The 27,468-nt window shown below is 36.6% G+C and overlaps 1 protein-coding gene across 1 annotated transcript in view; it reads left to right on the forward strand.

Moving 5' to 3' along the window:
* The window catches only part of TTC33 (tetratricopeptide repeat domain 33), a 43,638-nt gene that overhangs the window by 11,705 nt on the left and 4,465 nt on the right, over positions 1–27,468 (forward strand). The window contains exons 3-4 of the mRNA XM_054652654.2: positions 13,238–13,319; positions 19,875–20,006. Of these exons, the coding sequence (XP_054508629.1) occupies positions 13,238–13,319; positions 19,875–20,006 (214 nt within the window). The remainder of the gene's footprint in view (positions 1–13,237; positions 13,320–19,874; positions 20,007–27,468) is intronic.

Below are 27,468 nucleotides of genomic sequence, written 5' to 3' on the forward strand. Positions count from 1 at the left end.
TAGTGTATTCTCAGTTTACATTGTAGAAATATTTGATATTGTAGGACTGATGGTTGTTAATGAGTTGACTTCATAACATTAACTACTACCACAAGAATGACTGCTTGGAGGGGTCCTGTAAAGTAACATGTGGTCATCAAATTTATAGAAACGTAATTTATTGTGTATCTTGACTTCCTCTATTGTTTTTTGTCCCATTGATTTATTTATGTGGCAGTTAACAATGCAGTAATTTTGTAGACAGTTGTTAAATTATGTCAGGGCTGAGCTAACCGAAATCCAAGGCTGGTGTGTGCATTCTCCCTAGCTTTAGTTGTTTGGAAGTACCTGGTCAAAGATTGCAGTTCTATCACTGGATAAACTGTTCTGACTTGGGGGTCAATGTGACCCAGTTTTGCTGCTCTTTCGTTTCCACTACTTTGCCATGGTCGCATTTTTTTTTTTTTTTTTGTTTTTACCCTGGGGGAAGCCAACTCAAAGTACCAGTTAGTCACAGCACTGCAGAGGAAGCCTGGCTGGAAAACAGTCTTTTCTGGTTGCTGCTTCTGATCTGGTTCCTAAATGCTTTTGACAAAATAGCCAGGAAAATGGGAGTGAGTGGCCAAACAGCAGGGGAAGTGGAGAGAAGTTATTTCATTTATGCTATGATGTTGTCTAGTTGTTGCCTGTGTTACGTTACTGTATTGCACATAAAATTTGAAATTGTTATCTGTGAATTTGTTTGCACTTGTAGTTGTTACACTTTTAAAATACTCACCTGTTTTCAAATGAGTCTTTTTGTCTCACTTCCATCGTTAGACTGTGAACAAACTACTTCTAATTCCCTAAAGTCCCTAAATAGGGATTTTACTAGCAGTTTTCTACAATTTTAGCAGTACAAACTAAAGGACACTTTTTTCATGTGGGGTGGGTGCAGAGAGAATCCTAACATGACAATATGTTAAAATACATTGCCAAGTACTTTGGTAAATCATCTGACCCATATGAAATTGGTGATAGACATTGTGTTTTTCTCTTAGTAGTAATTTGGGTGACCAGTACATTTGTCCTGGTCTCAAAGAGAAGAATTGGTATTTACAGTATCATCCTCAATTTTATACTGTTGTTTTTAAATACTGAAATTCAAATGTTTTAGACAGGAACCATACCTTTCCACCTATGAATGCTGTCCAGCACACTCGTAACATATAGTGAAAGAGGTAATGCAAGCCTCCTCTCTTTCATTGTTCCTTCTGAAAAACAGTCACAGAAATTTTGTTTTTGTTAAGAACTGAAGTTTGCTATTTTGCAATCAGTTCAAACTAATTAATAATTTTTACAGGCTGCCATTCTTGTCACGAATTGGATATATTTTTGTGCCAGTCTCTAGCAACTAAATGACAAGTATTAAAGCAATGTTTTGTCTTTGACCTGTCATCTGGGAATAGAAATCCAATGTAGTAGACCATGCATGGCTTAAGCTTTTTGACTTCGGCAAAAATTAGGACACTACGTTTAAACAAAATGCAGTTCATAGTTGTGGGTTTTTTTCAGCAACAGTCTTTGGATAAGAGATCTTGGCAGTGAATAATGGATTGTGTTCAGCTGGCTCCACAGTCCTGTTTTTACTGTTAAAAATAGGAGACACCTGTTAAATATGTTGAATAGCATAGACTTACTGAAAGGAGTTTGCAGCCTGGACTTCTCTGTAGTAAGCTGTATTTGTCTGGAAGATTTAATACAAACTTTTATTTTCCTGGGAATTGGCTCTTGTGACGATAAATTTGCCTTCAGTGAATTTCGATGTTGACATAGATGTTTTTATATTGGTTTTATTCTAGGCTGTGAGTGAAAGTCATCTGTGTGCCAGAAGGTTAACCTTTCCTGGTGCTGCTCACATAATTTATTTTCCTGGATATATTTGAAATATTGTATATTTTAAAATGGATTTGTCATTCAGTTAAGTATTTCAACTTCCAGTCCTCAAAGAGCATTTCTGATTTGAATTTGATTAATATTTACTGAGACCTCAAAAAGGACTTAAATAGGGGCTTGATAATGAAAAGGTGTACATATAGCATTCTAGGGGTAGGATCACATGCTGAGATTGAAATGAAAATTTTCCAGTCCAGAAAATAAATTTTGTTTTAGTCAGTACCTGCTTCACCATCTTCCTGTCGCTGTCAGATTAGAAAGTTTTTTTGCAGAGCTCTGAGTATGAAAATGATAGGATGCTGTTTCCTAAAATGCATTTTTTTATAATGCATTGAGTTTCATTACTATCACAACAGCTGTTTTGTTTGGTGAAGTAATTCTCCTGTGTGATTCCAGTATAACACTCTCCAGTGGAGAAGTACAACGGAGCTGCCTGGTATTTTAAAACAAACTGTTGGACAGGTTTGATTTGCTTCAAGGCAAGGCTTGTTGATTTGCTTTAAGGAGCAAGAGCTTTTAAACTGGTGCAAAGCAGGGACAGGAAAGTAAACTGAGGTGAGGAGAATGCAGAGCAACTTTTAAGGACTTACCAGAAGGTTGCAGAGTTGTTGGAAAACATTTGCCTTTCAGAAATATGGCAGAATTCTGATACTGCTTGATATTGTGGATGGAATTGAATGAATAAGGTTTCAGAAATTACTTATTTTTGTGACTGATTTCTTTTGTGAGAAAAGAAAAGAGACTATTTTTCTCCCTTTTCAAAAGTGAGAAAGGAATTGCAAGCAATTGGAAAAAATTTAGAAGTGCTGTTGGTATAAAGAAAAAAGGAAATTGATACTAAAATTGAACAATAATAATTAAAATGCCCTAATTAATTTACGGAATTGCTGTAATAAAAACTAAGGAAGTTTTATACAAATTAATGGTATTATTATATTGAGCATTGTGTAAGTATGAAAAATCTGTAACCTGGCCCTTTTATTCTGTGTAATTTATTGTTTTTTATTTAATTTAAATGATTGTGAGGGTTAGTTTTGGTCTTTATTCTGATAATGAATTGAGATTGAGAGAGAAAAATCATAAATATTGAGGAAAACTGGGAAAAAACCACCAAGGTGAGGTAGTATATGTTTCAGTTAAAGAACATTAATTGGTGCTGTTAGAGTTTGTAGATCCATAAATTCAGGAAAAGGAATTGTAGAAATAGACTTTTGTAAGTCAGGCTTAAGTATGTTCATTTTATCAGTGCAATCAACCTCACGTGTAAAGAGAGAAGGTAGTACAGTATATGTTAAAGGGCATATTTTTATAATTGAGACACAGGTCTGTTCTCCAGCATGCAGGAAGCTATGAAGCTTTGCTTCCTTTTTGGTGTTGTTTTTTTTTCCCAGAAGGGATCTTCCAGTTTATAGATGCTTTACAGCCCTGTGCATTTTCACAACAATCTTGTGTCTGTTGCCCTGTTTGCTTTCTTGAAAGTGTCTTGTGAATCTCTTGGTGGTACTATCTTTCAGAACTCAAAATATTCCTTGTAGATGTTTCCTGCTAGATGGAGCATAGGATTTGAGTCATAAATTAAGACTAAGAGGGAGAATGAATTTTACAAGTTAGAATTCAGAAGCATGGGATAATCTGAACAAGTCACTGAAGTATTCCTATCCAATAGCTCAGATAAAAACATCTGATATGTTAATCTTCTGTTGAATCTTTAATGTTTTATTTTGCATTGGATGCTGTACTGTGGAAAAAACATTGAAATAGAGAGTTCCAACAGTTCTTGCTGTTCCTCTTTTGACAGGCATTGCTTTATTGTGCAAAATGACAGTGCCAGCCTAAAACCATCAGCCTGAATGGTTCCTGTGAGGCTGCATTTCAGTAGAAACAGCATTGTAAGTGATTAGTCAGCTCTGCCATGGGTATTGAAGCACAAACGTGACTCATCTGACCCTTTGTAGAGCGTTTTTGTCTAGTGACACTGAAGGCCACCGCTCCTTGCTGTGGTAGTCCTGGTAGTGAAAAGTTGCTGCTTTCTTGCCACTTTCACATGGATGAGTTCTTAGTTATTGTGAGATTTAGAACTGTGATAGTTTCCTTAATTCTGGGTAGTGACACCCAGTCTCCATACAGTCTGTATATCTATGTATATTATGTCCTTGCAGATAGATTGTTCTGTTCATTAGACATCTATATTTTAACTTACTTCAGGAGACTTCATGGCTATTGCTGACTAGTACTTTATAGTAATTTGAAATCAGTACTCTCTAGTAGTTTCAGCTGTGTAGGAGGTTTATAGAGCACCTGCCTACTTAACTTAGTGGAATTTTAATGAAAAAGATAAAATTGCCTTTCAAGTATGAAAATACATTAGAGAAGTATACATTTCCCCATCTTTGTATTTTTGTCTGTTTTTGTCTATAACTTCTTGTCATTATTATTCATCAGAAAACATTGTAAAGAGGGTGTAAGTAGTAGAAAGAAAGAAAATGAAGCAAAATTACATTATTTAACACTGATAACAAAGGCATGTCAACTAGGTGAGATGGAACTGATCAGATTAAAATATGAGCAGACTGTTCTTTTCTTGAATCATCTCTCCCAAAATATTTTGTAATGTTAATACCTTATGTTGAACATCATAATTTGGCAGTAAACAATTTGAGAAAGATAGAGGAATGCTGGTATTTTAAGCCCAGCATTTAATGAATTATTTTTTTTATACACTTAAAGCCTTAATTTCTGTGTCAGATTTCTGAGAACTGTTAGGATCATAAAGTTAAGTAAGTGAGAACTGCCTGCTATCTGTGGACAAATAATTAAAAGCTTAAAAGGAATAAAAGTCTTCGCAGCTAAGAGCAAAAGAGTTGACGCCTATCATTTTGGCCTCTACTAGTGTGTGTCTAAAGGGTATCTCAACAAGTGATTCTCAAGACCAGAATATTGCTTCAAAGGCAGCATAACAGTTTTTCCCTTCTTGCTGCTTTCAGAGGAACTGCTGTTGAAAATATTTTAAAGAACTAAAGCTTTCTATTTAGAATTTCATTCCAGCAATAAAAATGTGTTACTTCTCTGTGAATAGTTAAAATACTACAGCTATTCCAATGTCTAATACTTGATTTATATTAATTTGCAGCTTCTGTTTAGAATACTAAAATGGTAAACTGATTTTACTGAAACAATACAATTAATTCTAGTTTGAAGCTTGCAGGGTTAGGATAGTCAGTTCTTACTGCTTAAATAATGAAAATAGTAGGTGTAGGTGTAATAAAAATTGATTTCTTTCTTGTATTTTCATGCTGCTCCTGTTTGCCCCTGTTTTATTTGGGTTTCCTACAGACCTCTCACCTGTAAAATAACTATCAATACCCGATATTAATTACATTAAATTACAAGTCTGGTCTTTAACAAAGCACTCCACATGTTTACAGATGGTTGGAAAGCATACAGCTTTTAGACCCTGTAGAGGGATTCTTAGGTGTTGTCTTTTTTACGACTTGTGGTCTAATCTGATACTAATGTTGAACATAAATGCATTTGTAACTGAATTTTAACGATATGAATGTAATTAATATTTATCCTTTTTAACGTTCTTAAGTGAACACTATTTATACAACCTACTAAATGTTCCTCTGCATGAGAATATTTCTCAGTGGTGTGGAATGTCTTGACAATTGCTGTTCTTAAGCACTCTAATATGACTTCCAGTATGTGCATGTAGCTGTTGTTTCCTCTGTATCAACAATTCTGTTTTTAGCACTGCCTTTCTAAATAGAAAACAGATATGTACCTAACTTGCAGCAATAGATATTGGAGAAATACAGGTAAAAGGTTTGCCTGTCTATAGAGAAGTTCTTGAATGTTGCTTGCTGTCTGGTGGATTAAGATATTTCCTTGTGCATTCTTACACATCTTTGTGCTCTATTTTGTAATTGACAGTTTAGCGTTAATAGAATACAGGTAGAAATAGATTATTTCTTTTGTCTCGTCCTGAAGATCAAACATTTATCCATACTGCACCTTCAGATTTTTACATGGTAAAAACCTAAATACTTCTCACCGCAGTCTGTCTGTTAATAATTCTATAGTTAATCAGGTATGCAGTCAGTGACAGTAGTCACTTCTGATTAAAAGCTTGTGGTTTCCATGACAAAACTAAACCAGCAAAACCACTACTTAACTAAAAGAAGTGTAATTTCTTGGAGTTCCTGTCCTGCACTCTGAATAATGCTCTGGTGTCTGAGTTAACAGCTTCTAACAAGATCTTGGGATATAATTCTCACTTAAAAAGTCGACTTCTCAGGACTACTGCAAATGATTAGCAGTGTATTTTTAGCCCTTCTGACAGTCAGCATGATGTAATCTTATCGCAGGTAAGTAAATTCCTCTGTGTTATATAAGTTTTCTATTAAAGCCATATTTTGAGAGAAAAATATGAAGTAGCAGTGCCAAGTCCAGAGAGGATCTGCAGCAAGGCCGGAAACAAAGCTGTAGAATGTCCAATATATAGAATTTTGCATGTGATTGGTGTCTTTTAACTAAGATTTTTTTTCAGTAATACACAACTTACTTGTTCTGTTTCCCAGAACAAAAAGGGTTTTTTAAAAGAAAATCCTGTCCTTTGAACTTGCTTGTTAACCAACTATATAATTCTCTTCAGTCAGAGCTTAAGTAATGCTGTCATTTTTGAAGACTAAAGACAAGTGTAGGCACATGCATGCATGCTTCCCAAAGCTTCCTTTGGGAACAAAGCCCTGAAATTGCACACAATGATGGCCTGGGAATGAAAATTTGCATTTGTGTTGCAAATTTTCTTGTTTGCTTACAGATAAGTGAGGTGTCTGAGAGGGGTGGAGCATGAAACAGTGATTGGCCAGGTTGTAAAGAATGGGGTAAAGTAAATCAAAGGCAGCAGAGCCCTCAGCTCTCAATTCAGTGTAGAATGTACTTGTGAAAGACATGTTTGCTCACTCCCCATTTCCTCTGTATTTGTTGCTTTAATTATTTACTGCAATGTACTCTATTCCTGTGTCTTAAAAAAGTGATTGTGAAAAAGTAGCGAGTAATTTTTTTGAGATTACTTTTTCATATCATATGTGAGGAAATTAAATGTTATTCATGTGAGAGAGGCCGTGTGTCAGAGATGGTACCAAAATCCTGATTCCATGGCTTTTGCTTTAGGGTACTTGATTTTTTTATATGAACTTGTTTATCTTTCTCCAGTATTGTATTTCACAATTTTTCTTTGACAAAGGTGGTTTCAAAACTGCATTTGCCTATGAGATATAGTGATAGAAATTAGCCATATTTACATTTGTGGCTGGAATTAAACTGAGGAAACTGGTGAGTGGAGCTTACATGAAAAATTTGGCCTTGTAGTTCATTGTCATGATGGATGGTAGTTACTTTTGGCACATGACGAAATGATAATTCCCATCTGCTCTTCTGTGGAAGTTGTTGTGAGAGAGAAGTGTCTTTGAAATTCTTCTGTAGCTATTTAATTTTATGGTATGTTCAGCTGATTCACATGTAACAGAGCTGTGTGCTCACTTTATAAACCAGATGTATTTTCATTTTGTACACTGCAAGTATCCAGGTGTTAATGTTCTGATTTTAAATGGTCTAATGTGTTTAAGAATAGTAACTCCTAATATGTAGGGTTTGAAATTATGTGCTTCAGGTATGTTCATGCTGTTTTGCCCCACTGTCAATTCAGAAGAGTTTGTCTTCTGAAAGGGTAGCTGCAGTGAGTTTGTTTATGTCTCCTTTACTGTGGGGTAAGACCCACATGTATGGCCTTTGAAGAATTGCCATGAACCTCTTGTGTAGCCACATCTAACTGAGACTGTTAAATTAAAACATTTTGTTGAAAGGTTAAGTGGATAATAAAACAGCTGTTTTTTTCATACATAATCACAAGTGACCTTTGACACTTTACCACAAAATGGCCATGTTTTTGTGCTGCAGTGATCATGTTTCACCAATAGTTGTCAGAATTGTCTGACAAAAAAATTGGGAAGTTGCTAAAACTTCAGATGAACATTTTAAACACGTGAAGCAAGGTAGTAAGGTGTACCAATCCTACGACTGTTATCAGGCTATATGTACTGTGGACATAAATTTTCTATGTGTATTTAAGCAAACAACTTCTTGTTGCTCATTTATGAACTGTTCTTCTGTAAATGATTCTACTAAGTGCTGTGCATCTCCCTCCTCACCCGCAATAGAGGAAGTACTTTACTGTGAAAATCTGTGTTAGAGAAATAGTAAGTTTTTAAACCACGTTAAACAAAAAAGCCATGTTATGTTCATTCTCCTTTTTCCTTCTTAGTTTCCTCATTTACCTGTTGTTTATATATTTTCTCCCAGAGTCTAGGCCTGCATCATCTCCCATCTTAAAAAGGGAAGTTTATTCCTGTAATCAACTTCTGCTTTAATTTTCATTTCTCTTTTTGTGTAGTCTGTATAATTACTTACTAGTGTTTTTTTCCTCTGGTTTCCAATAAATTCAGAATTAGACCCTGCATAGGTTAAAATTGTTCTAGATGGTGTTGCTGGTGGCTACAGACCATTCATATTCCTCCTCTGTGATCATTTGACAATTAGGCATATTCTTTTTAAAATTTTGCTGTCCCTTTTTTAGCTTTGTCTGTGTTTTTCCTCATTATCCTGTAACGTTTGATTATGGGACTATCTGCCCAAGTCTAAAAGAAAGCCCAGGTCTTAGGTTTCTTCATGTCTTGTCCTGACACTGTACTCCTGTACTCTGCCTCTCTCCTGTGGATGTGTCTCATTTTATCTGAATTTGATACCATCTCCTCTTTTTATTATATTTGCAGGTATTTTCTGTGTCATTCTGATTATGTCCTGTCTAACTCTGTTCCAGAAGCATCAGCCTGAAGCAAGCCTGAGAGTAAAAATATAGAACTCTAAATCCTGCATGAGTGGGGTGCTGCTTTTTACCATTTTATGTATGAGATTTAAAAATGATCTCTGTGTAATCTGAATGATAGGTTTTTTACCAAGAAGCCTCAAACATTTTTTAAAATCTGTTTTAATGATATTATTTAAGAGTTCAAGAGATCCTGTTTTTCCCAGGAGAGGTGTTGAAAAAGTGAAGTGTAAGCACGAGATACCTGTTTCAAAAGTTTGGCAAGCTATAAAAAAAGTGCCAAGTTTCTGCAGCTCCCAGATGGTCAGGAGCACATCTAAGGAGAGCAGTTCCAGTATTTTAGGGGTACTGGAGCTATGGGATTTCATGGCTAGTTAAATAAAAAACGTCTAAATCTATCAGGTCTTTTGTCCTGAAGCCATTCCAGATGTAACCAGTTGTCAGTAATTTATTTCTTTTTCAAGCTTTGCAATAAAGAAGAGAAAATGCTGATTAAATTCTGATTGTAACTGTATAATAGTTTTTTGTAGTGAAGTATACTACTTGGCTAAAATCACTGTGGGTAGATAAGTATACTGTGTCTGTGTACTCACGTAACAGGAATTCTACATTTCAAAGTGTTATAGTCTTATCTTAACAATGCTTTGTATTAATGTTTAGGTGCTTAATTATAATGAACGTATGCATAAGCTTAGTTATAATGAACGTATGCATATAACGAACGTATGCGATTTAATTTTTCTGGAAATACTGTTTTCATAACCTCTTAAAAACAGGTTATGTCCATTATTAGAATCCTGTGACTTTACTACTACAATAGATAAATTTTTATAGCCATCCCAGACATCTAAAAATTAATGGATCTATTTTTTGTCTGTTTATATTTTGCTTAAAATTGGTTTTCATTTAGCCAAGAGATAATAATACCATAAATCATGATCACTGATTTTGCTAATATCTTAGTGTCATAAAATCCTAGTGAACTCAAGATTTTTCTACTCTGGCTCCTGCTTGAAGCAGGGTCAACTACAGTGAGTTGCTCAGGATGTTGTGAGTTGAGTTTTGAATATCTCCAGTGATGGAGATATGCTTAAACAGAATTTTCTGTGCTTCAGTTTGTGCCTATTGCTTCTTGTCTGTCACTGGGCATGACTGAGAAGAGTCTGATTCCATCTTCTGAAGAATGCCTGTCCCGCTTCCAAATTGGGTAATTTTGCACCATGGTAAGATTCCTTTGAGCCTCCCCTTCTCCAGGTTGCATAGTCCTGTGTGTCTTAGCCTCCCCTTAAATGGCAGATGCTCCAAGCCCTAAGAAGATGTCATATTTATATCAAAGCTTTCCTTCTCAAAACTACTTCTCCTCACAATGGTAAAGTACAGTGGTAAAGCTGTACAGTTCAGCTCAAAAAAAAGATCCTGGGAAACAGTAAAATGATCTATTTTTAAAATGATTTATTTTGTAACACTACCCCCATGTTAACTCCCTTCTTATTTCAGTCAAGGTTTATGGTTTTCATAAAGCATCTACTGCAACACTGTTTTTATAATCTTATCTTATATCCCTAGGAATCTTTTTCAGAATGGTGGTTGATATTTAATATGATCTTCTATATAATCTTTTCCTAAGATTATAAGATAGAACATTCTTTGATTAATGGACTACCTTTTTATAAAGAAATTTTCCTAAATTTCCATTTCTAGAGGAAGCAACAGTGGCTCATTTTTGCTTAGTAAGGACAGTATCCTTAGTTTCTCCTGGAGCAGCAATAGAAAGATCTTTTTTCTGAGTATTTAAAAGAATAGAGACGACATGTTTTATCAGACCTTCTAAAGGAAATAAGTGCACTGAAAAGAAGAAAACTTCCCAGGCTGCAGACTGTAAGCTGATTGTCAGCAGTCCTGTGTAGGTGGAGCCTTTCCTTCACCGCCCCTCTGCTGTTGTGTTCTTGGTCTGGGAAGTGATTCTGTCATTCTGTTCTTCCTTGGACCACACTTTCTGAGGCTCACAGGCAGTCACATTATTTACTGTTCACACACAGAACACATGTAGCATAGTGTTTCTGTGCATGTACTACTTTTTCTCCCTTGTCCATCTGTATTCTCTTGGCAGACTGTTTGCAAATCAGCAGCAAAACCCAGCAGGATTTGGGGGATATTAGCTTATATTTGATCCTTCTTTCAGAGTTAGCAGGTTCTTGCTTTGAGTTTTATCACATTCAGATTGGTGCTTTGAGCAATTTTGTTCCCTTCATAGAAGTAAAAATGAAGGTTCCTGAAATGCAGCTTTTTTTCTTACATCTTTTTACTTGCAGAATGCCAGTGCTGGTCGCTCCTCTCTGGTTTCTGATGTTATTACTATAATTTCTCTTTTCTCCAAAACTTTTTTGTAACTAAACTTTTTTTCTGTACTCACAATATTGCACCTTCTGCATGGCCAGGACACGACCTAACTGAGCTGAAGACCCTTATTCATGTGAGCTTTATTTGCAAATCTGTGCTAGGTCTTGAACTAAACTATAATCTTCTTGTCCCCAAATAGTTCCCACTAAGTAAATAGCAGCATAACTCTTTTACTGAGGCATGTAGAAAATGTTACGATGTTTTCTTTAGGGTGAACACCTGCCCTTGGGGCATGAACTGAGATGAAAAATGTGCAGCTGGTGCCTAAACTTTGAGGAAATGTGAAAATTCATTGAAACATCCTTTGTTTAGCACTCAAACATCACACTTACTAGTGTAATTTGCAAACTAATAATAGCTGAATCACAGCGAGAGTTTGACTTCAGTTGCATTGCTTTTCCAGTCTGTTTTTCTATTCTGAATTGATTCAGAAGTTTCTGAAGTCTTTATGTGACAACCCAGAGGACTGAAAACTGGAGAAAGGAAAGGGAAGGAACAATGGGGAGTAGGGGAAAATAAAAACTGTTTCATATGAAGGGTGTGTGAAAATTGCTATAGTTTTACCTATACTATGTTAAAATTGAAGCATGTGTACCTCCCAGGAGTAACTGTTTTCAGACCTTTGCAGTGTAATTTATATAAATACAGGCATTCCCACACAGTTCCATAATAAATGTGGATTTCGAAGTTTCAGAGAACATGTGATAACCCCACAGATTCATTAATGTTGATGAAAGGCCACCTTTATTGCTGAAAGACTGTAATTGCACTATTCTTTTACAGTTCTTCATTGTGGTTCAAGTTTTACCTCTTGGTTCAAGACTACTTTTTACTGGTTTTAGTCAACTCTTCTGTTTGTTCTTTCTCCTAGGAAAGAGCAACATGGTGTATGCTTTCCCAAAGAGTGATTTCAGTATAGCTGTTTACATTCCTTTTCCTTCTTATAGTTGTATACCGAAGTTGTTATATGTCTTTAGAGTCTTACATTATCTTACAGTACAGAAATGTAGGCTTTTAAGAATGGAAAAGAAGTTTTAAATTATGACTGTATCATGGCATGTTGAGTTCAGAATATATTTTTTATGCCTGGCTAAGGATGATTTTGACAGTGAGGGAAATTGGACTCAGTTCAAGATTTCTAGTTTTGAACTGGAGCGGTGTGGCTGGTAGAGAACATGCCCAGGCTAGAATGACCAGCCCACCTCCAGCTGAAGGGGCGCTTCCCCAACACGAAGCTGGGTACTGCGCCTAAGGCACTAAACTGCCTTCCAGACGTTGGCCGCTGAAACTCCGAGCCGCAGGAAGAAGAGGCGTCTCTCAGTCTCTTGGAATGATCAGGTTTATTAGGTCCCGAGGGACCAAACACTCCCAATGGAACCAGGGAATGAGGGCTGGGAGCAGAGAGCTGAGAGCCCTGAGGTGTGGAAAACCTCGGGTTTTAAAGAAGGTGGGAGGGGTGAGGGGTAACAAATCAGGAGAGGGAAGGGAAGGATACATTGGGGATTGACATAACGATAAAACCAATCATGTACAACTAAGGGAGGGGCCCCGGTCCCTGGGCCAATCACCCGACACCCTGGCCAGAAGCTTCTGAAAAAAGAGGCAGGGGTGCCGAGTGACACGCAGGCAACCGGGGGTGGAGAGCAAAAAGATACATTTGATAACCATAGAAACTGGGGAGGGGTTTGGGGATTGACAGTTAACTGGGATAGGGGCAGGACCTTTCAACATGAACAATGGGGGTGAACAGAACAAACGCAAAACGAACCACAACATTAAGTCATTAAGCTTTATCTCAAGTTTCCAATGTTGCCTTGTAAATTCACTTGAGGTCGGTTCTGTAGTAATAGTTAGCATCCATTTGATCAGAACAAAAAATACCCAGTTCCTGGAAACCGTTCTTATGGGCAAGTAATTAGAAAAATTATTAATACTAATCATATGCCATGGCACTTTTTTTAGGACAATGTCAGGATATAAAAAGAAATATCCAGTCCCTTTAAATGTGTTGACATTGTAATGCTGTTTTAATTACAGGTACAGAGAGGCTCTTGTCAAGTGGGATGAAGCACTTCAGTTAACTCCAGAGGATGCCACACTTTATGAGATGAAATCACAGGTAAGGCATGACAATTCTTTGCCAGTTCAGAAATTGGAAAAGAAAACATTGTGCTTTTGAACAAGTACTGGGCAACATTATTTAGTTGTTGTGCACAGGAACTGCAACACAATTTAGGTATTTAATTTTTACCAACTAACAGGGTGTCTTTAACAGAAATTGGAATAATGCTGTTATCCCAGCCAGTCACAGCAAACATCTTTGTTGGGTTGGAATTGAGTTGCTACATTGGAGAGAAAAAAATGATATTGGAAGGATCAAGGAGAGCCTTAGTGTGATAGATTAGCAAATCTGACCATTAAAAATCTGCCTGCTCTTTCTAAAGATTGGGCTTAATACTCTCTACTGTCAATATGAAACACAGGTACTATGTGCAAATGGTTTGCTTCATTCTGGTTTTGTATTCAGTGTTACATAGATAAATCAGTCATGTAAAATACTTCATAATTTCAAATCCTGATTATGCATTATTGGAAGACACAGGATAATGCAATTCTGCTTTATTAGCAGCACTCCAGATTGCTCTAAAGGCTGTTAACTTACATAGCTGTTCCTTTATAAGTTTAAGTTTTAACTTCCCTAGTAAAGAAGGTCTTCACATCTGCTAAGATGTCAAGATAGTATTGGTAAATTTTATTATCATAGTTTAAAGATTTAACTCCGTTTTGAATAAAACAGAAAGTTGTTAAAAATTTCAGAACAGTTCTGCTCAGCAGGACAAATTAGTCAACAGCTCCCTTGTAACTATTTTTATTATGGTCTTATGTGAATGCAAGAATTTAAGATAGGTCCCCAAAAGCATTCTGTTTAATTGAAATTACACCAAAAGCAAGTATTTTCACACTGAAAATAGTAGGACAGCTCTGAAGTGTGTAAGCTTACCTGGACTGGAGCTATGATGCAGTGAATTATCCAAAGAGGTGAGTGCTACAATGTGCTTCAATCTGTGCTCCAGAGAATAGTTCTGAGGGGTTGTTGGTTACTTGGCTCCCCAGTCCCTGTACTTCAGCAAGATGGCAAAGGTGAGTTAGAGACACACAGCTTTTCTGCTGACCTCTCAGAGGAACTGAGAAACAGCTCTGTTACTGTGATTCATCTTGTGAGTTATCTGTTCTTGTCTAATGATACAAGTGGAGAATAATGAAAGCTGAAAAAAAATGCTGAAGGAGCCCAGGCCTCTCTTCTACCATGCCTTTGCTTTCTTTCTGGAAAAAGAGAGCAGTTCTCAGCAGTTGCACCATTTCTTTTTGATTTCACTTTCTTGTGTTGCATAATACTTGATACACTGTGAATGAGAACACAAGAAAAGCTTGTGTACAAAATATACATTTATAAAACTATTTCTTGAATCTTTTTAATAAAACATGTAATGTTTCAATTGGTAATGCCTCTTTCATACATGCAAATAATTATTGCAGATTTTTTTTCAGTATGACTTATGCTTACTGGAAGCTGTTTAGTAGAATGTGTAATTTGATACCTTTGTACTTCTAAAAGCATTGATGTGAACTGTAGAAATCCATTTTTGCCAAAACAAATGCGTAATTCATTCAAAAAATATTGTGGCCAATATTCAAAAGATATCGTCTTAGAGCTGACTGTGTTGTTCCAGTCCAGCATACCAGCACAAATACTGCAGCTATTACAGTGTAGCTCAGTGAAAATGTTTTGGAGGAACTGTACAGCAGTGTCAGAAATGCCTTGATGAGCTCTGGGTCTATAAAAATCCCCCTGTCTTGATATGTGTGTCACATACTAGAGGAGGAGATTCATTTTAGGAATGACTTTGCGCAATATGCAAAGATTCCTTATGGTCTGTATTAATTTTCTATCAGTTAGAAAATGTCAAGAAGAAAATTTTTTGGAGAATTAGCATTGGAGGATGAAGTGGGTTTTTTTTGCACAGGCTTGAGTATCTCTCTTATGCCCTTTCATTTATTAGGATAACCTTATTTTGGGTATTTTCTTTCTCAACAGCAAATGTAACATTTTCAATACTGCATTGTTTAATATGTAGCTCAGATAAATATGATAATGGCACTGTGGGAATCTGTAAATGTTTGTGGTAAGTTCTCAAAGATCTGTATTTTAACAGATGTAAGACAAATGCCTTTCAGTACTTCTGAAGAGCAGAAATACTGTTCAAAGTTCCTAGTTGTCAAAGTTATTTGAAATAAGTGTATTTCCAGAAAATCACATGGGAACTGTGGAATTGCTCAATTGCTTCAAAAAACTATAGAATTTGATGAGATTTTTTTCTGTTGCTGTCAGCTACTCTTTGATCCATTTAAAACCAGATTTTCATGGTTTTTGAGAGGTTAGGGGTCCACTTTCCTTTGTGTGCAAGATCTGTCAGTATACATACTTGATACTTCATCACCAGCCTAAGCGGTTTCTCCATCGCAAGAGCAACGACTGGAAAGTAAATGTTTATGCACGTTCATGTCTGCAATTTTTTTGAAAACCAAAAATCTTTAAAAAGACCCAACAACAGCAGCCTAATATAAGTAGTATTGTAAGTCTATTAAAAGGAATATATAAAGACTGCCTGTATTAATGCAGCCACTAGGACTGCTTGAAATTAATTGTAGACTGAATTTCTTAAATATTGACTGGATTATTTTGTTACTGCTTTGAACTACAAAGATGGAGGAGCAGACTTTGACATACTCTGATTTTTTATCTTAATATTTGGTGACTGGACTATGTGGGACATTTTTGGATGAAGAGGGATATCAAAAGACTTGATATATGGTGATGTTATACAACAAACTGTCTTGGGATCCAGACTTGCTGCTATTTAGTGCTACTCCTGAGAATTCCCCTCCTTCATGTTGCTTATCTCGTGACTCTTGGACCTCAGATCTCAGATAGCTATGCAACTATGACAGAATTTTTAAAGTAGACGATGCAGGTTTTTTATGTGTATTTTTAGAAACAAGTAAATTCAAATGTAAACTGTCAGGTTTAAGTTCCTTTTTATAATTTTTTGGATGTTTTGTCATCAGCTGTATGAGAATCCAGTTTCCTTCAATGCTACATCCTCAATTTGCATTCATTGAACAGGACCAGGCTATCAGATATGTGTCCCTTCTTTGTTTTTATATATGAAACCCATAATCTTTAAATTATTCCATTTCCCCTCTTCTAAAGGCTTTCTTAATGTTGAACTTGGTGAAGAAATAATATCAACTTCTATCTCTCTTCCTACTTAAGAAATTACAAGGTTTCTAAGACATGACCAGACTTAGAATCCCAAGTTTAGATTATAACTAGTAGTTATAACAGCTAGTAAGTGCTGATTATTTTAAATTTGTTTTTCTTAAACTGGGATGTGTACGGAGAAGAGTAAACTGTCAAAAAATTAGTCTGAACTCCAGAAATCTAAATTGCAATAAAGCATTTCTGTATGGTGCAATGGTAATAGCTTCAGAGCATGAGTAAATGTAAACTACTTATGGGTAGGATGAATTTTATTAATCTGTATTTTGAAATGGGTTACTGGATGGAAAAAGGAATTGGGTCATTTTCACTGGACGTGGAATGTATCTATATATAGTGATTCAGCCTCAATCCACTGAGCTCATTTAAAACCAGAACTTACTCAGATTCATAACACTTCCAAAATATTGTGGGCAGAACATGATGGATCACTCTGCTGCCTGGATTTCTAATACTTGGTCAGTCTCCTGATGAGAGTTGCTATGTTTAATTGTTTTTTTGCCACTGAGTTCTTCTAACTCTTCTAATTTCTCTTGTATGACTTTTTCTAAAAGTCTGTTAAATGAAGTTATTATAGTACATGGATGTTTTTGTTTTAAAACATGTAATAAAGATAAATTTCTTTGAGTAAAGCAAGTCCTGAAAATCCCCTTACTGAATATCTTTATAAGACATTTCCCTCCAGTCACTTTTGACACATACATATGTTTTTGTATGTGTATCCCCACAGTGAGAGTCTTGAGATGTTTTTTCTGCTTTATAAGTTACTTTCCTAATTTTTCTATTAGTTTTAAGAATGTTTTCTAATAGAGTATTATCACTATACATATATATCACTATATATATATACACATTACTTTATATGTACACTATAAATATATTATGAGTGTGTGTGTGTATATGTGTACACACATGCATGTTGAGCATGTGACAGGCACGCTGTGTGACAAGGAGGCTACAGCACATGTGGTTCCTGTTTGGCTTTGTCTTGCCCATGTGTCTGTACCCCAGAAGGGCTGAGCACCACTTGTCAAATCTGTGCACGGAAAATCTTTGTGCTGGCAGTGTTTTTTATTCCTTGTTCAGTGTGGTTTTTCGGGCGTGGAATAGTGGGTTTGCTGGTTCAGTTTCCAAGTAACATACAGAGGTGTTTAATAAAAGTGATAATGATATCTACTCATGCTAGAGTAGAACAGAGTAAGCCAAGACAAGGCTGCACACATTTATATCTGCCATTGTAGGTTCATTTTGATCACCTCTTCACCTGAAAAAAAAGTGTAGGAAAATAATGTGCATTAGTAAGTATATTTGTTATACTGACTGACAAGTGTAGCTGAGTCATTTTATTAATAACTAAAAAAACTACCTGTGTTGGATAAAAATCCATATACATTCAAATGTGTGTTTGTTTGATTGTACTTGGAGAATCTAATGCCAAAGTTACTAGGAGCAAAGTAATTACTACATGATCTGGAAGAGCATTTTTAAAGCAGCTGTTTATGCTGGTGCGCACAATACTCATAAATAGATGAAAGTGGAATAACTGCCTTTATTAGTAAAGTAATAATTCAGTAAACAAACCAGTAAAATTCATTAAATACTACAAATGATTTCCTAAGCACTTACACAGATGTTTTGTAATTAGTTTGCAGTAGAAAGTACTGGTAGGAAATACGGAGTACTTGGGATGCATAAAAATGTTCCTGTAAATGCATACTTGGATTTGTTTTCTCTTATGAGAATAAATACATTAAGACACTGATGTAGAAGATAGCTGATAGATGCAGAATCCCTTCATCTCGGTAGGATGTACACTTCTCCACTAGTAACAGTTTCCTTCACTTCACACATCTGCTGCAGATAGAGGAAACTGCCCATAGAAATGTAATTCATCTGAAAGTTTTGGAAAACACATAACATTTATCATAGACTTTGATACAAAATGCAGACATCAAGAACCATTGAGCAGGATAAAGAGGGAAGATTATATACTGCTGTAGATTGTTTTTCTGAAGATTTTTTAGGTACTTCTGAATTCTAAGGTACAGTCCATCGATAGAATTAAAGTGAAGCCATAAGACTAGTCTTTAGAGAAGTTTAGTCACACAGAACAGCAGAAGTATCAATCCAAAGGGCTGTTCAGAATCCATGTTTATGATGTTTCTTGTTTTTTTCAGTCCAGGGTTGCTTTCTGTAGTAAATCTTTGCCTTCTCCTTTCCCTCTTCTTCTTCTGTTCAGTGTACTGCTCACCTCTGTGCTGTACATGTCCTATTTGTTAATTAGGGTAAATACTCAAGATCATCACATTTGAATCCTCCAACACTCATATTTATCTATTTAATATATCATAGAACAGTAAGGTTAAACAAATCTGTTTTGAACTTCAGCAATACTCCTAACATGTTCTAATATTATTCATCATAGTTGTGGTCAGTTGGGATGAAAGTGGTTGCCCACACATGAGTCTAACCCTTGTGGTTGACATTCTCATCATACTGCAGGAATGCAGTTGTCATTTGTTTCTTACACTGGTATCTATCACCATAGCATGTGGGTGTCTGAAATCATGATCTCAGAGTGACAGATCTTCAGGTGATGTGCCAATCTCATGGTGGTATTGGAAACATAAGGCAAGCTTTGAGCCACATTGGGTATTGCTAACTGTGATTTATTGTCTTAGTTATGGACATTCAATGCAAGGAGAATAATCCTATGGTAACTGCTGAGTAACAGAGATTTTCACATTAAGAAACCACTTTTTTCCTTTCTTAATGTAGGTGACTTCACGTCTAAGTTAAGCTCTGCTGAATGCTTGTTCTCTAAATACAGCACTCATTGTTAAGGTCTGTTTCCATGCTGAGTTACAGGGATTGTTTCTATAATTATATCATGTGCACTGCACTGTTTCTGGTAGATTACAGCTATCTATTTAAAAGAATAAGTACAGTCCAGGAGTTTTTCAACAGTACTTGCACATTTATTATGTTTAGCTCTCCATGTGTTTGTCCTGACTATTCTGTTATGCTTCTATAGATTGTAGGGTTTGTTGACAAAGAGAGACATCTTCAGAAGCAGTTAATCTACTTCTAATAGCATTGCTTAAATAATTTGGGTGAATTATCCTCTAGCATGCTTGTTTCTCTCTGTGGGGATTGGAATGAGTCTGGGTGACTATCTGAGGTCAGACAAGCAGCTTTTAACTAAAAAAAAACTAGGTAAGATGAATCTTAGTTATTGAAACAGTGGTTGTTGCCTGGGTAATCCCAGAAAAGTTAAATTTATTTTCAGTTTTGCTTATTTTTCTTCCTCTTCTTTTTCTATTTCTGATACAGGTCTTGATGTCTTTACATGAAATGTTTCCAGCAGTGCATGCAGCAGAAATGGCTGTCCAGAGAAACCCGCGTTCCTGGGATGCCTGGCAGACTTTGGGACGTGCCCAGCTTGGATTAGGAGAGATAGCACTGGTAGGATAACAGAATTAATTGTGTGTGAGAAGGAAAGTACAGAAATGCCAAGGTTGCTGTAGATCCTTATGGTAACTTGAACATAGACAAGGAGAAAGATCATTATTATTTATCTCCAGTGTTCCCTCTGCTTTATTGTGTTTCACAAATGCTTCCTGTGTGGTTTTGTTGCTGGACTTGTGGAAGACCAGTCTAGCTCGAAGACTTTTGTGTCATATACTATATTTATGTGGTGGCTTTATGCAATAGAACAATTATGCTGACATAACTGCACATACTGCATTCTGTGTGTTGTACTGCTACAGTGCCACTCACCATAATTTAAAGATGAGGGTAATGTGAAGTTCAAGGATCAGCTGATTATTTGGGCTCAGTTTTTATACATGCCTGCTGATAAAATTCTAGTGTCTTGTTTTTCTTGTGTCCTGCTTATGCAGCAAATAGTGTGTGCTCATTCCTGCTTTCCTCTGGCTCCCTGACCTCAAATGATGGCTGAGGTTGCTTCTTCATTTAATAAGGGAGCAAAAAGCCAGGGATGCTCTGCAGTAGCTGAAGTGCATCTTTTTTTTCTGGGGTATAATAATTTTTTCCTAGTTTCTGTGAAAACACAACAGGTGAACATACCTGCATTTCAAATTCAGACACATTCCCAGAGGTCTATTAGAAAAACATTGCATCATGACCTCTTAGATGAAAAAAGATACTGGTTGTATTCTGAGTAGAAGTAGCTGTGTGCTGTTTTGATGTGAATAATTTTGTTGGTAATTTAGAGTGATTTTGCAAACTTACAATGTCTGAAAATTTTCAAGAATTAAAAAATGACGGGATTTTTTTGATGGAGGTTAACAATTCATACAAAACAAATTTTTAAAATGTAGTAAGAAGCAGTGTTAAAAACCCCAAACCAACCAAAACAAATGCAAACTATGTGAATCACCTAGAGTCACAGAACGCTTTGGCTTGGAGGGAGCCTTAAAGATCATCTAATTCCAACCCCATCCAGCCTGGCCTTGAATATTCCCAGAGATGGGGCATCCACAGCTTCTCTGGGCAACCTGTTCCACATTCTCAGCACTTTCACAGTACAGAATATCTTCCTAAGTTTCCCCTATTTCAGTTTGTTTCTATAACTCCTTGTCACTACAGTCCCTGATAAAGAGTCCCTCTCCAGCTCCCCTGTATTCCCCCTTCAGATACCGGCAGCTTGCTGTGAGGTCCCCACACAACCTTCTCTTCTCCAGGCTGAACAGCCCCAACTTTCTCAGCCCATCTTCAGTGGGGAGGTGCTCCAGTCCTGTTAGACAAAACCTAAGACAAAACCTGTGTGTTACAGATGTGCAGTGTGCACCCTTTGTCGGTGCAGTATCATAATATGAAATATCTCAAATAAATCCATGCATAACTGCATTTCAGCAGTGGTGACATTCCATGGTTTTTGTGGTGTAGAAGGTTAGGGTTGATGGTCTGGTCTGTCTGGATCTTTTCCTTTTAAGTGTATGAAACTGTCACTGTAAATTGTGCCTGAGAATTTTAAATGCACTAGTCTCAGGAAAATTAGAGTTTTATTTCCTTCAAGGACTGATGCTGTTTATTCTGTAAGAAATGGTACAGTTACTGTAATATCAGTTATAAATAGTAATATACCTGTACTAGGTATATCCAGCAGTTTGATTCATCAGATCCTGCAAGCTTTTTCTACACAGACAAGTCATGAAGCACCAGTGGGACTGGCTATCTGGAGTGCTGGGGACCTAGTGTTCATATTATTTTAATTTTGTCTTATTTTAGAGTAGCACTTCAGTGTTCTCTTAGAGTACACTGTTGAGCTTAATCAGAAAGGGATCTAATTTATGTATCTGAGACTATTCAGTGATGCAAAGCAAAGCATTTTAAGTGGGAACAATCAGAGATTTGCATCAAAGCACTTCATTCATCTGAAACACTACTCTAGGTGCTCCTGTAATTGTTAAATTGACCTTACTGTGATGAAGAGGGAGGGAGAGGGGGTTATCACAGTTAGTTTGCCCTCTTAGTTTTTGATTGTATCTGAGCAGGGAGCCCGTTGGTGTCCCCAGTGCTGTGGTACTGTGTGTTCATACTTCATTGCCTTCTGTCTGTAGGTTGAATTGCCTTCTGATAAATATGTTTTCACATACAGAGAACTTGGGGAGTTCTTCTAAAATGCAAATAATGTTCACTATTTGTTTTTGAACCAAGCGATTTTTAAGGAATCTTAAGAGGCTAAGACTGATGGAGTTTTAAAATAAGAAATGAATTCATAGTTACTGAACTTCTGGAGTCCTCTTGACCAAGTGGTTTAAATCATAATTATCCTTTTCCCATTAGTCTTTCATTGCCATGATTTTCTGTTTTTCCCTGTGTCATATTTTTTACAAAGAAAAGTTAATAAAGCATAAATATCAAGGCTTTTTTAGAATTTTTTTTTTTTTTTAGATTTGGGAATTACTATCCTTCTAAAGAATTGCTTCTTCTGCTTCTTTGTTTCATTTCTCCCCCACCAACATCTGTCTTCATTACCCACATCCTGCCAAATGTTCTGTTGTGAATACTTTTATTGCTTCACAATGAATGATGCATTTTTTTCTTAGGAAAAAACCAATTTATTTTAATTTGAAGTTTCCCAGGTCTATAATGCTGCTTCCAAACAAATCTGTATATTATGAGCTGTGTAATAATAAAAAAAAGAAATATTTGCTTGGATATAGTTTTTGTTAAATTTGTGACAAAAAGAATGAGCTAAATTAGTCCCTTTTTATTTAGCTTTTATGAAAGTTGTTTGCTCTTTTTTCCCCCCTGAATTTACTAAATAGGGTACTTCAACAGTATTACTTAAATGTGAGCAAGGAAAACTTTATTTCTGTAAAGGCAGAAATTCCTTAAATTCTACAAATCAATGTGCAGAGCACGCCTGAGTAAACCTCCAATGTGAATGTAGTAACTGTAGAAATATAGCCAGGCTTGCAGTATTTCTCTCATTTAATTGCAAATACTTGGTTTTACAAAGTAAATATTTACAAATATTTTACAAATATTGGTTTTAGAAATTGAATTTCCTGTACTGCTGATAACATCTTCACTAGTTAACAATTTTGCTCTAATAGCTTCATTACAACAGTTCCTCCTGTGAGAAGGGTGAGCCCCATGCTTTGATTAATCAAGAGGGGGAAAAAAGAAAACCAAACAAAAGCAATATTAAAAAGAAAAACCAAAACTAATCACAAGAAAATCAAGGACTGAATGAAAGCACTGAGTCTCCCACCATGGAGAATTCATCAGTCCTGTGACGTGGTCATGGGCAGCCAGGTGGCCATGCTTGAGCAGGGGCTTGGCCCAGGTGACCTCAGAAGGTCCTGGCCACCCTCATCCATTCTGTGGTTCTGTGACTTCAGCTCTGCCCCATTCTGGGTCCCTGGCAAACCTGAGGACTGAGGATCACAAAGTTGAGAGGGAAGATCTGTAAATATGCACCAGTTGTGCATGGGTTTTGTTTGGTATTTTGAAGGATGTGGTTTCCTGTATTCCTCCTAAGTAGTTAGTTCTTTAGCAGTCTCTAAGTGTGACACAACAACATTTTATCAAAAGAATCATGCCTTGACAATATGAATCCTCAGATCAGCCCTTTCCTTTCATCTCTCTTGAAAGAAATAGTTTTTGGTCTTTTAGATAACGATGGGAGTTTTATACTCCCAAAGAGAGAAATGTCAGTGTTTTATTGGAATGCGGCTAATTAACATAACTAATATGAATTTGAGATAATTTGTCAACATTTTACAAATGTTAGCATTTAGAAACATAGACTATTTTGGTAATAAAAAGGAAATTGGTGGTTGGCCTTCCACTGAAAAGTCAAAGTATTTAGGAAGTTAATAAGTTAGGAGAGAAAGTACCATGCTTTTTCATTTAAAGTGGGGTTCTGTTAAATTCTTTTCAACAGCTTTAAACAGTCCTACTGAGTTATTGAGGTAATAGCCAGTAATATAAGCTTCCCCAGGAAGGTCTTGTGTTAATCCTGCCCTCTCCATCTACTACAGAGAAACCCTTTTCCTTTTTTAACCACTGTTGGAAATTGTAAATATATTTTGTGATAGTGATTGTTAAAGCACAAAAAGATCTTCTAGTCAAATGTGATTTTTGTTTTCCGTCAGGAAAGCTGAAGGGCATACAAGCCTCCAAAAGTTTAAATGCCCTTTTCAGCTCCACTTCTGCCATGGGTACTCTATTTCTGTAAGTGATTGTGGCTGATTTAGCTGGCTCCTACCTTTGTCAGATGCTCAGGACTTTAGAGAAAAACATTTCTCAACATTGAGACCTTGTAATTGGACGTTTTAGCTAAATCAGATGTACGGGATAAGACAAACAGGGATGTTGAACAAAGTTTATTTGACCATTGTTTTAAAATTCCTGTAATAAATTCGGCAGTATAATTTGGTAATAAAGAAGTGAATGTGTTCCTGGATTTTCCTGATTTGCCAGGTGAAAATACTGGTAACACATAAACTTTATTTTCTTAGGCTATGCCACTTTCTAGGATGGGTTTGATTTTTGTGGTTGTTTTTTCCTTGGTCCTCCTGGATCATATCCTTGCGTGTGGTAGAGCACAGTATAAGAGGTCTGTGTGGTAGAGGCAGCCTGAGGCAGTGACTTCAGCAGAGCATCAGCACCCTTGCAGGGGTGTGCACCAAGGTGTGAGGGCAGAAGGGTGGTAAATGTGAGGGAAGAGGGCTGTGAGGAAATGACTTGTGCAAAGTGACACCTGTGAAATCTATCACCAGAGCAAAAGAAAGTACAAGAGGGGGATAAGGAGGACGCAAACTTCTTCAAAAAGAGAAGGAGGAAGGTGTGGAAGTGAGGATATCTCACACACATCTACCAGATGGAAACAAAGATTCTTATGCATTTGGAATTTTACCAAATCCCAATAAGCATAAGGCAAAAACAGTCTTTCACATCTGGAAAATTACTATATTTCAAGTACTTTCTCCAGAACATGAGAGTTCCAGAAACGTTGAATAAAATGGTTTTGGAAATGTAAGCAGTGCAAAATACTGTGTTCACCTCATTTTGTAAGACACCAGAATTACTTTTGATGAAATTTTCAGAGAGAATTTCTTTATTGAAAAGCAGAAATAATCTGAACAGAAAATTACACAGAAAAGTTCAAGATGAGAGTTTAAAGTAAAAAAAAAAAAAAAAAAAAAAAAATCTGCCATTCAGATTATACCATAGAAACTATTAAACTAGAGTGAAAATACCTGAAAGGATGGGACTTTTTTTCTTGTTTGAAGAAGAGAAATGTCATGAGGAGTCTTTAACTAAAATGTCTTATTTCCCTATTTTCTACGTTACTGTGATAAATGCTTCTGTAAAAATTAGTTATTTATGCTCATGGTGAGTAGTACAAAAATAAGACTCAAATTCCAGTAATGTATTGCTATAGAATCACAGAAAGCTTTTGTTTGGAAGGGACCTGTAAAAGTCCTCTAGTCCAACCCCCTGCAATCAGCCAAGATATCTTTAGCTAGACCAGGTTGCTCAGAGCCCTATCCAGCCTGGCCTTGCATTTCCAGGGATGGGGCATTAACCATCTCTCTGGGCAACCTGTTACAGCGTTTCAGTAAATCACTGTAAACAGTATCTTCCTTACATCTAGCCTGAATCTTCCCTTTTTCAGTTTAAAGTCATTGTCCCCTGTTCTATCACTGCATGTCCTTGTAAAAATCCTTCTCCAGGTGTTTTGTGGGTCCTTACAGGTACTGGGATGCTGCCGTAAGGTGTCACTGGACCCTTCTTTCTCCAGGCTCAGCAGCCCAAATGCTCCCAAAGTGTCCTCGCAAGAGTTGTGCTCCAGCCCCCTGATTCTCTTTGTTGCCTCCTCTGGGCTGGCTCCAGCAGGTCCCTGTCCCTCCTGTGCTGGGAGCCCAGGGCTGGATGCAGTGCTCCAGGTGGGTCTCAGCAGAGCAGAGCAGAGGGGCAGAATCCCCTCCCTGCCCTGCTGCCCACGGGGCTCTGGATGCAGCCCAGGACACGTTTGGCTCTCTGGGCTGTGAGTGCCATGGCTGGGGCATATCCAGATTTTCATTCATGAGCACCCCCAAGGACTGTGCTGAGTGCTGTACAAACACACAACAAATTTTCCTTATTAAAGCTCATTTAACACAGAAAAAGATTACTCACTTCACCAATAGACATCCTTTGAAACAGGTCAGAAAGTGTCTGCCTAGTGTAAAATAAAGGTCTGCCACATACTTTGGTGGCAGATACAACCTCTTAAAATTCTGGCTTATCTGGAGGTTCATGTATACTGATGATTACTAAGTCCATGTGTTTAAAAAAAGTACAGTCTGATCAGAATTGCCCTTCACACTTGAAGGCTGTGCAAACCAGCAGAGGAGACTCGACTCATGGGACAAATGGAAGATTGTTTGCTACAGAATACTATTTAGTGAGACAAAATGTAAGATACTTCAAAAGTACAGATTTTTCAAATACGGTAATTCCACAAGGAAGAATGCATTGCAGAAGGTTTTCCATTGCACTTCCTTACAGAAGCAAAAGCATATACATGACTGTACTGATAAAAAAATCCTATAGTCCTTATATGCAGGGTCTCTAAAATCACAGCTCCTCTTTAAAATGAGGCTAGAAATATCGATTTTTTGTAGTATCACTGTGTTTTCCTACAATGCAACAGGAAATTTGAGAAGGAGATTTACATCTCCATTAGGGGAAGAATTAAAAGTACCACTGTTCTTTCTTTTGTCATAATAGAAATTAGTGGCTTTGGGCACTATTCCAATGGCAACATGAAATTTCAAATGGATGACAAGTGTGTATTTTTCAGTTTTACATCGCTGCTTTAAAATAATCCCTCTGATCTTTTGCATCACTTAAAATTTACTTTAATATTTTGTTATTTCTTTGTAAAAATGTCAAGCACAAAAACTCTTTTCTAATAGATTTACTAAGATGATCTTTTTATGCTGTATTGTATGAATCATCAAAGCAGCTTTGACGCTTACCAAATGTTATTTATTGTGCATGAACATAACTATATAGACAGGTTTTAATTAGGAGACCTCTTTCATGGAAAGCTTAAAAGCAGATGGTGTTTGTTTATATTTTGTTTTCAACAGAAATACAAAAATGAACATTTAGTGTTTACTTGTTTTTCATGTGTCCCTGAAAATTAAAAGCTAGCCAAGTTGAATAAAATGACACTGTTTTACAAGAACTAAACTCCAGTTCTTCTCTTTAAAGTTCAGCATGCTCCTGCACTTCAGAGCTGGCTGTGGACCAATAATCAAGCTTTTTTTTTCTATCTGGAATTGAAGGGCTGCCTCTTACAACAGCAGTAATACTGATAGCATCTTAAATCTGATTTTGTGTCTCTTTCTTCTGAGTTCCCATCGTATGGAGTCCATATATTCATCTGTGCCATCAG

Source organism: Agelaius phoeniceus, chromosome Z (assembly GCF_051311805.1).
Source record: "Agelaius phoeniceus isolate bAgePho1 chromosome Z, bAgePho1.hap1, whole genome shotgun sequence".
Taxonomy (NCBI): domain Eukaryota; kingdom Metazoa; phylum Chordata; class Aves; order Passeriformes; family Icteridae; genus Agelaius; species Agelaius phoeniceus.